The 10590-nt window shown below is 42.5% G+C and overlaps 1 protein-coding gene across 1 annotated transcript; it reads right to left on the bottom strand.

Annotated features, from left to right (window-relative positions):
- Positions 1–1826: 1826 nt before the first annotated feature.
- On the bottom strand, positions 1827–8621 carry LOC137593849 (protein phosphatase 1 regulatory subunit 3A-like). The gene is made up of 4 exons (XM_068312904.1): positions 7736–8621; positions 7340–7407; positions 7151–7245; positions 1827–5908 (listed from the first exon to the last, which is right to left on the bottom strand). Exons 1-4 carry the CDS (start codon positions 8527–8529, stop codon positions 3449–3451), a joined length of 3417 nt encoding a protein of 1138 aa, XP_068169005.1. The 5' UTR covers positions 8530–8621; the 3' UTR covers positions 1827–3448.
- Between the last annotated feature and the right edge of the window lie 1969 nt (positions 8622–10590).

Raw genomic sequence — 10590 nt, 5'->3', positions numbered from 1 at the left:
TCGTTCAATAAATGATGAGTCAGACATTGCATACATCCACTGGTGTCACTGTCACTAATCCATTATTATTATTATTATTATTATTATTATTATTGTTAAACCTGAGCATTGGGAAAAGGTTTTAACTCTTTGGGTTCTTTTTACTACTGACATAATTAAACGCTTCCAAAATACTGGTCACAGATGTGTAGTGTAATTAGCGGCTCGGGTTAGGGTTAGGATTAAGATTAGGGTTAGTGTTACTAAAGTGGAGGGGCATCTGCAGTGTATAGCCATTAAACACTAGTCATTATCAGATCGTGTTGTCAAACAGGAGGAAAGGTCAGTCAACATTCTCTGGTGATACGTGGCAAAAAATAAGCTCCGCCTGCACAGCTAATAAAAATTAATTATTGTTCTCATGTATTAATTATTACTGAAAACAGGTCAAAGAAGAGGGTAACTTTATGTCTAACTCGACAGCAAGAGAGTGCAAACATCTGCTAAGGCAGCCCTGTGTTCCTATCAGTTCCCTGATGGGGTGACCCTCATCGTATGAATGCTGGACAAGGAAAACCAGCTCTCACAATCTGGATCATTGGTGTCATGATTAGTCTGATTGCTATTCAAGAAAAAACAGATTTCATTAATTTCTTCAGGATCTAGATCAGGAGATAAGTTTGACACCGAACTGAATCCATTTCAGCTCCATTCTGATCTCAGGTCAGTTTAAAGTGTTATTGTCATTTTAATGCATCAGGCTCAGAGACCTGTCTCTCAGCTCGATGCATTTAAACATCCAGAAAAGGACTTGGATCCAGGATAAAAATATTCCACATTCATAAAACAATGATCTGGATTACCCTGAAACTCTGATGGATCTCGCTGAAACTTTTAGTCAAAGTCTGTTCAAATCTTTTTGAGTAGCTCTTCTAGCAAGAAGATGAGTAAAAAGACCACAATCTACTCATCAGCATAAGTAAACAAACTTATTTAGAACCTCTAAAAGACAGAAAGCTCTGGAATAGATCAATCAGAGATTTACTGTTCATTAAAAAAGACAACGATGGACACCAAATCCTGTCACTGAAGGCTAGCTGAAAATATTTAAAGCATGAAATAAAAATCATTTTGTACAGGTAGATTATTCTACATCTGACAGGTTTCTTTAAGTGGCTGAAAATGTTCAGATATCAAATCACTGCAGCCAAGAGTTCAAGAGTAGATTTACAGCCTGGTGGCTCGACTTATCCCCGAGTTTATTCTTTGTGTGAATCAACTTCATCAGGAAATAAAACCCCAATGAAAGATAAGAAAAGGATGCAAGAATACGTGGAATAATCCTTTAAGAAGACCGACTTCCAGTTTGTTCAAGCGGCTGTTTGCTCATGCTTGAGTTCGGACGTTCACGCTGCACCTCTACATTCTCCTAACGCTGCATCTAAACACTACCAAAGCTCAGGTTCCTCCACCTCAATGCCGAACATATTTTAATCCTGATAAGTGACGATAACGAGATAACTGATCTGATCAGAATGCAAGCCGAGATAAAAAAAACATTTCAACACCCCAGAAGAACAAATAAAGATCTAAAAAGTGGGGTCAGAATCCAGTTTCTGCATTCTTGTGGAGTTTCAGGGTTTGGCTCCAGACATAAAAGAGATTCAACCATGTTTCCTTCCACAAAACACAAAATATCAATTAATGACCTGAAAAGGTTTACAGGGTATAATCTATTCTCTATATTAAATCTGCTTTCTACTTAGTGGGTGCATGAGAAATCTACATTTGAGGTGCTTATAGAAATAAAAAAAACACATTTAAAACACTTCAGTGTTTGTCTGCAGGACAATTTATTGATTTCAGATTACTGATATGTCCCCTACGCAAACATCCGTACACAGACACAACACACCGATGAGTTCTGATTCAATCTGCAGATTGCATCATCGTTCTGCAGATAATACCATGAGAGCAGTGGTCCACAGTCTGTTTGAGTCTAGGCTGGTATTTACACACTGGTTCCTCTTGACAACATCCTCCCATTAGGAATATACAGCCTTTGTTATGATATGTGTCATATACAGTGGTATGAAGTCTGGGCACCCCTGATAGTTTTCAAGAGTTTCCTATATAAATAAATCACTGGTTTTTCAGAAATGTTGGTTAAATATATCACATAGCAGATGAGCACAGTGGTATTTGAGAATCGAAATGAAGTTTATAGGATTTACAGAAAGTGAGCGATAATTATTTAAACAAAAGTAGGCAGGTGCATAAAGTCGGGCACCCAACACAAAAATTACATCAATATCTAGTAGATCCTCCTTTTGTAGAAATACCAGCCTCTAAAGGCTTCCTGTAGCTTCCATTGAGTGTCTGGATTCTGGTTGAAGACATTTTTGACCGTTTGTCTTTACAAACGGTCAGTTTTGTTGGTTTGGTTACCGGCATGGACAGCCTGCTCTGGGTAGCAAAGTATTTGTCTTGGAATGCGGTGTTTATTTCAGCCACACTTGCAGCCTGTTGTTATGACCAAATAACTCCATTTTAGTTTCATTAGTCCACAGCACCTCATTCCTAAAGGATGTTGGCTGGTCCAAATGTGCTTTAGCAGACTCTGTGGCATGTGTGCAGAAAAAGGCTTCTCCTGCATCACTCTCCTGTACAGCTTCTCTTTTTGCTGACTTGTTGAACTAGTTTGACTTCACCTCTGCTTATTTGAGATTTTTCTTGGCCTGCCACTTTGGGCCTTAACTAGAATTGCACATGTGGTCTTCATTTCCTCTCTGTGTTCCTCACAGGGGAAGCTGACAGCTGAAATCTCTGATAGCTTTTTGTATCCTTCCCCCTAAACCATGATGTTGAACAATCTTTGCTTTCAGGTCTTTTGACATTTGTTTTGAGGCTCCCATGCTGCCACTCTTCAGAGGAGAGGCAAAAGGACAGCAGCTTGTAATTGTTCACCTTAAATACCCTCCCTCAGGATTGGCTTCACCTGTGTATGCAGGTCAACAATCAATGAGCTCACCTGACAAATTATATGTTCCAATAATCAGTGTTAAAGGTTTTAACATCAATAAAACAACAAGGATGTCCAAATTTATGCACCTGCCTACTTTGGTTTAAATAATTATTGCACACTTTCTCTAAATCCGATTAACTTAATTTTACTTCACAAATGACCACATTTCACTGTGTTCGTCTGCAATATAATATATTTAACTGACATTGCTGATCTGAACAACCAGTGATTTATGAAGGGAAATTAGGAAAATTATCAGGGGTGACCAAATTTTTTCATACCACTGTATGAGTTCAATAAATACTCTTTCTTCCATTTGGACCGTTTTTACTTTCGTAGGTCTTGTTTGGAAACTGTCTTGTGAAGAGAAATATCACCTTGTACGTATGTCACAAAAACAGTTTGTGTGCATCTTAATTCAAACATCTAAATTTACAATTTAATTCAATCTAGTTTGTTTTCATTTTTAGCTGAATTCTTCTCACCTTGGCAGCAGAGCCAAATTACTGATATCAAGTAGAGCCCGAAACAGGCAAAAAAATCATAATGGTAGGCCACACCCACAAATAATACAAACATGGTGATAAATAACAATGTTTTTGAGATATTACTCCAGGAAAAAGTTTCTATCCACCATGAAAGGCTTGATTTGGTGCTTGGCTGTCCAGGCGAGGCTGACAGAGCTGCACCTGAGGTTTGACTGTCGGCCGGATCCTCACGACTGTCCTGAAGGCCGCTGAGAGGTTGCTCCTCATCCAGACACTCGCTGATGGACGGCATGGGCGCGGTCAGCAGTTTGTTCCTTCCTACGGAGAAGCCGATGCTTTTATCGCTGCTCGGCTGCGTCCTGGTGTGAACAACCCTCAGGCAGTGCATGTACAGCTCCACTTCATCGTCAGAGTCGGACTCGGACGATGCGCCGTCGTGGTTCCATTGGTCGCTTTCAGGTTCATCCACAAAAAGAAGCGAGGATTCATCCTCATCCCTGGCTGCGGCATCCTCGTGGTTGTCCTCATTGTAAAGATGGATCTCACATGGGAGGGGTCCATCTTGCAGAATGTCTAAAGTCTCCTCAACACGTCCTGAATCTTCTTCTACAGTTATTGATCTCTCATCTACCAGAATGTCCTCCTGGTGATCAGGACTCTGCTTCTCCATGTCTTCCTCTCTCGGGTTCACCTGATACACACCCGCCACACCTTCTTGGTCATTGTTGAAGCGTATCAACACTTCTTCCTCTTCTTCTTGAACATCTATCCTTGTGGTGCTGACCTTGTGCGTCTCTGCAAAGAGTTCTTCTTTTTCTAATTCTGGCTCTTGTTCCCTTTTTTTATCCATTTGGGTTTCATCATCTGATTCATCCTCTTCCTCTTCCTCTCTACGTGTCTTTTGTGGTTCTGTAGTTTTTATATATTTTGATTCTTTATCAACTTCTTCCCCAAAATTTTCAAATCTGATTTCCTCAATTGATCCCAAGTTATCCTCTGAAGCATTCTCATCTTCATCTATGCTCTCTTTTCCCAACATTTCCTCTTCTTTTTTCACTTTTTCTGGTTCTTCTGTATCTATATCTTCTAAAGGTGTTGCTATTTTGTCCTCTTCCTCCTCTTCTCTTTGGTCTTTGTCCGTTACTTCCAAGTCATCTGCCTGTGAACTCATCATCTGGCTTTTCTCTTCATCTTTTAACATGTTTTTCTCCTCTTCTTCAACCATCATTTCCCAGTCTCCTTCCCCAGCAGTGTCCACTAACCAAAACTCATTTTGTTTCTGAGCAGCATCTCTTTCCTGATTCTGTATTTTTCTAGAATCAATCATTTCTTCATCATTTGATGCATCTTCAACCGTATCACCGTGGACGTGATAGTTACCCTTTATGGCTGCTTCATGTTCATCTTTGAGAGCTTCCTGAGGAATGATCGGACTAACTTGTGTTTGACTGGTGGTCTGAGTCTCTGATGCCCCTGCTGTGGTTTCGCTTCGCAGGTCAAGGGTTTGACTGTCCTCCTGTGCTTCTTCTTGGAGATGTAACCTGTTAGTGGCCTCTGTGCCTTCTAAAATAGTCTTCGGAGCCTCAGATAGACTCCAGCCTCTCTGGTCTGAATGCATCACTGGATCCTGAAGGGTTTCTTCATGGTCCAGGATGGTTTCTGTTTCTTCTTGATGCCTCGGAGTGGACTGCAAGCATTCTTGATTTGTCTCAGTTGGATTTTCCTGAAGATTACCTCTAGCATACGTTGACAAAGTGCAGCTGGTCTCACACCCGTTGGTGTTGGGGTAATCGTGGTCTGCAGCTTGTACTGGATGTCCCCAATCATCCACACTCTGACTTTCAGTTCCCACTATGTCAAACGCCTGATGATACAGCGGAGCTACTACTGTTCTAAATGTGAAACTGCTGCTAACAAGGCTTGGGTTACACATTGCTGAAATGTCAGCTGGTGCAGATTGGCCCTGGCTTTGCATCGGGACGTTTTCCTCAGCTTTGGAGTCGGTGATATTTTGGCTTCCTGCTGGACTGATGTCATCACTTTGGTGAAAAGTATAGTCTTGCTTATCTGTGATAATTTCACCTCTTGGATGGATGGATAGGATGCTCTCAGAGGCTTCTTTCTCACTGGTAGATGTGCTGTCCTGTGTTAGAGAGGTGTCATGTAGATTGTCCACAGTGGGTTCAAGAGATCCAAACAGAGTACCTTCTGTGTTGCAGTTCTGGTCAAAAGATGTTTGATTTTTTGAGAGCCTTTCCTCCATGGTTTGTTCTTCAGCTGCCTGCCTTTCCTCTGGAGGTGATCCATCTCTTTCTGCATCATTCGTTCTTCTGTCTCTCTGAGCAAAGAAGTCCTTCCGAGCCACATGCGCTGCTTTTCTGCGATTTCTTCGGCCGCAGTTCCGTCGGCTTTCGGCCTGTCGATCAACAAAAAGGGACAGAATCGATTGAGTTCAATCTTTCAAGAGTTCTGCAGGCGTGCTTTCACATCCATGCTTTCATTCGGATCCAAACTAGAGTTATAAAAATCCTAAACTTGGCAAAGAAGAAAAGGGTTCGGACTTTTGGACAAAATCCAGGAAGTTACAAAATCAGACAAACCAATCAGTGTCAAGTAAAAGGAGCTGCAGCCTGGCCCACACCGTAAAATGCTCGTCGTTGGCTGAATTTCTCACACATTAGAGGACGCATGATTTAAATAGTCACAAAACATGAGACAGTGCGGACGTGTGATGCATGAGCCTGTTGTCCTTTGAGGGCAGAGTACATTATGTTACGCCACTGCTGGTCATGTGACGTTCTCCCAGAAAGAGCAGCAGGAATCAGGCCAAATTTTCTGCACCTCCAGCCTCTCAAACCGCCTCATCCAAAATAGTTTACCAGTTACAAAAGCTGACACAGGTTACACTATTGGACAAACTTAAAGAAAGGGTCCACCCAGAAAAGTAAAGTTCAGTCAAGATCTGTTCACTCCAATGCCATTGGAAATATGGAGGAAGCTTCTAAAACCATAAAATATTTCTGGAGCTTCGCAGTAAGAAAAGGATCTCAGCGAAGGCGGATAATGGTTTTAAAATGTTGAAAAACAGCCAAAAATTAACTTAAAATGGTCTCATGCAGCTCCAGCTGTGTAAACCAGTTCTCCAGAGGCCCCCAGATTCCAAACTGATGTGATATTTATGGTGAAATCCTCGCTGTAGCCCTTATGCTAAAAGTATTCACGTACATCCTCGCAAGAAGTCACACCAGCTGGAACAGAAATCAGCCAGAACAAACAATCTCTGCATAACTCAGAGGAACTAAGGAAGTGGCTACGCTATTAGCATTGAGAACACAGTGAAACCTTAAGCTGCAAAAACTTCTAAATTTTATTGTAGTCATCCTGTGTTATTTCTAAATATCTTTTTTCAGATAGTCTTCATCTTCTTCATCTGTTTAGGAGAATTATGTTGTCTAGTTTTGCTGTAAATCTTTAGAAATGATTGGTACATGAAGAAACTTCACCTGACATTCCATCAATGAATAGAGGAATAAATATTTGGGCTGTTTGTTTCAGCTCTTGTTATAAGCTGTAACTATTTGGTAAGTAAGTCTAAAAAAAGTCATAAATGTGTTCATAAACTAAGCTGTTTTAATACCGAAAGCTTGTTTTTACTCACCAGTAATTTCTGTGTATCCTCCAACGATGCTCCTGACCGACCGTCGGAGATTAGATTTATTTTCTCGTCAACTTCCTCCTCGTGTTTTGACACACCTAAACAAAGGAAATATCAAAAATTTACAATGAACCTTCGGTCCTGCAGATATTTTTTTTTTAATATCACAATTAAAGCAAAATAAATATTCACCTATGGATTGATGTTCCTGAGATGGAACGTCCGTTATTGAGTTGTTCTCCAAGGTGGAGACGTTCTGACTGTGAATAAAAGAAATTGTGATCCCTGAAATGTTTTTTTCAAACCAGTTGTCATGTATTTTCTTCAGCAATTACATATTTTTTTCCTCACAGCAATGTGAAATGATTTTAACGCCAAGACCTCACACAATCATACAAAATAAATATGCTCATGTACCCTTTGCCCCACATAAAGAATTAATTCATCAACAGCTACAACTTTGGTCAAGTGCTTATAACAGGTTAAATATTTTTAAATAATGCAGAAATGGGCCAGTCGGCTCTTCCAAAGGTGACTTTTCTTCTCGGCTGAGTCTAAAACCATCAGAGAAACCCTTCATATCCTCACCCGACAGTCTTCAGGCAACTTTTCTTGTTCATGTTTTCTCTTGTTGGGTTCTCTTTCCTCTTTTCCTGGTTCTGGTGACAGGACAGCACGTAGTTCCTGTTGGTATTGTTGGCCCAGAACGTCCCAACCGGAGTCTCGTATCGCAAGCAAAACTCAACCCTGATGCCGTGAGTCCCAAACGGAGGCACTAAGGTGAGTTTAAACAGAAAACAGTCCGTCAGACTGTCGCTAGAACCGGGTATGTACTCTGCCAGGAGGTCGAAGTGACTGGACCAGGCGTCCAAAGTGGTTCGGACGTAAACCGCCTTATGGAAGGAGATGTTGAGGACGCGGATCACTCCTTTAAGTATTGTGGTCCCTGGAACTAACTCGATTGCCTCCAACTCGACTTTCTGCTCCTGGACTTTTCTGAACTGCTCCTCACTGGACAAAGGAAGGGAGAAAGTTATAGGAGATAGGAAGTATTCCTCTCCATCCTTGCTCACACTACTTGAAGAGTCATATCCCGGAGGCTTGGGTACATCCCAACAACCAAATTCCTTCACTTGCACCAAACTGAGACCTTTGGCATCTGCAAAGGACACTCTCCTGGAGCCGGAGGGGGGTATCTCTAGCTCCAATTCCTCATCGGACGTAGAGCTCTTCCTCCTTGGGAGTGGGGAAGATTTGGGCCTGATACCAATAATTGCCTCACCCTCATCATCTTCCGGGTCCAGGTCCATGGTGCTGGTGAAGCCTGGCACTCCTAAGAGGCTACAGGTCCCAGACGGTCCCGGCTGTCCTGCAGGCTCCATTGGGCTTTACGCAAGTGAACAGCAGTGCTTCTGCTTCTGACATTCAACATGCTGTGACTTAACAGACGGAGTCCAGTTACAGAGAACATTGTTGCTAAGGCCAACACTATAAATAGCCCAGGAGAGACTTCAACTATGTACAGTAGTCTAATCTCAGGAGGAGAAATCCTCCTCTTTCTCTGGGAGGCAGTGCTTTTTGTGATATAAATTTTTACAAACAGGAAATTTATAATGATTAGAACAAATTTTTTTTTTTCATTGAAAAAGTTTTGTGGACCTCATTTGTAACTGTCAACTAATTATTCTTGGGAGACTTGTAGTAAGCTGTTTGTACGACAAGAGAGGTTTTTGTGTTGGGGTCACGAGGTCCGCTGACCAATCACTGACTCCCCGATGATGAAGTAACTGTGAAAGCCTGAAAGTATGTGACAAAGTGAGGTTATACTTTTATCTGCTCGTCTTATATAAAGTTTTATCTGTAGAGGTATGTAGTTTAGAGTTATGCATTGTATTTGGGATATTTCCTGCGTTTATCTCACAGCTGTGACAAAACGACATATCAGTGACCGAACCGACTGAGCCTTAATCTCACTGAGCAAACATAAAACATATTTCACCAGTGAGTAATAGTGTTGTTTCTGAACTGGAGAACGATGCCCCCCCACCCCCTCAACTCCAGTTGGATGTGAGGATTATAAAAGCCTCGAATTCTGATTGGGTTTGTCCAACGGGAAAGAGCAGAACTGCCAGAAGAAAGAGCGATGCATGAAAGACAACAAAAAAATTTGCCTTCATTAATGTTTCTAGGAAAGAAAAGGGCAGAAGAAATGGCTGCAACGGTCGCAGATCCTTCCGGTACCAGTGAGGGCATCGTTAACAGTCCCTCGGACAATCCCTCGCTCTCCTACATCGCCCTGATCGCCAAGGTGATCCTATCGGCCCCATCCCAGAAACTCAACCTGGTGTCCATCTACAGGGCGATGGAGGAGCAGTTCCCCCACCTCAGGAGCCGTGGCCCAGGCTGGAGGAACAGCGTCCGGCACAACTTGTCTGTGAACGAATGCTTTGTGAAGGTGAGTCGCTGCGAGGACGGTCGGGGCCATTACTGGGGCGTTCACCACGACAACCTGACGGACTTCCAGCAGGGGGACTTCAGTCGCTGCAGGAGGCCCAGGGGGAGGAGGCGAAGGTCGGACAGCGCCACAGGTCGTCTGGCGCGGACGGACATCGACTGCTTCCTGTGTAGGTTCTACGAGAGCAGAGCTCTGGCTGACGTGGAGCCACGATGCCCTCTGCAGGATCCAAGGAGGTATCAGCTGACGTCTTTGGACTGGGCCAAACAAGTCTATCAGCCGTGGGGAGTCACTGTGGCCGGTGTACACCCCCCCAGCTGGGGGAAGCCCTACTGTTCCCCAGACACATACTGCAGGGTTACAGCTGAGAGAGGTCACGTCGGTGACCTGATGACCTCATGGGAAACGACTGACCCTGAAGTTACAGGCATGAAGGAGTCACATGACATCAGGCTGATGACACTAACAGCACAAGCCTGCATGTTCCCCGTCTGCTGGTGCCTTTCTGCAGCCAGCAAAGATCTCAAAAAAAGCCTTTACTACTTTTAAATCAACCTTGAACTGTCTTAAAACATTAAAATGAAGAATGGAAAACTTCTCTGGTTCTCTGATTGCATGTTATTTCTAACAATAAAAACTGAAGGGCAGGTAAATATTAATCCAGTAGGTGGCAGAAAGTTGCTGAGGTAACAATATCCACAGTTTGATCATTGCTCTCAGGTCCTGCTTTTGTTTTGTTTTGTGGAGAGAAATTATGCGTAGCCTCAGACGTCGCTAATATGATCACATCGTATGAATATCAAACACTAATAACAAGTCTCACATGTAGCCTGAATTATTTAAACGACATCTGCACCTCAAGTCCTCTTCATCCTCCATCATCATCTGCTCGCCGTCTGTTAAAACAACAGAGAACTGGCATAAGGAGAAATCATTGAAGGGGTGATCATTATTTTACAGGCAATTAATAAAATGAATGAATATAAGA

Source organism: Antennarius striatus, chromosome 4, assembly GCF_040054535.1.
Source record: "Antennarius striatus isolate MH-2024 chromosome 4, ASM4005453v1, whole genome shotgun sequence".
Taxonomy (NCBI): Eukaryota; Metazoa; Chordata; class Actinopteri; order Lophiiformes; family Antennariidae; genus Antennarius; species Antennarius striatus.
This window is presented reverse-complemented; position numbering and strand designations above follow the sequence as displayed.

What these genes read in the sequence shown, in the direction of transcription:
- LOC137593849 (XM_068312904.1), bottom strand. Translation starts at nt 8,529, where the DNA reads ATGGAGCCTGCAGGACAGCCGGGACCGTCTGGGACCTGTAGCCTCTTA. An exon ending in AGTTGCCTGAAGACTGTCGG is followed by an intron (nt 7,408 to 7,735) that starts GTGAGGATATGA and finishes TTTTATTCACAG; the next exon opens with TCAGAACGTCTCCACCTTGG. An exon ending in TCAGGAACATCAATCCATAG is followed by an intron (nt 7,246 to 7,339) that starts GTGAATATTTAT and finishes TCCTTTGTTTAG; the next exon opens with GTGTGTCAAAACACGAGGAG.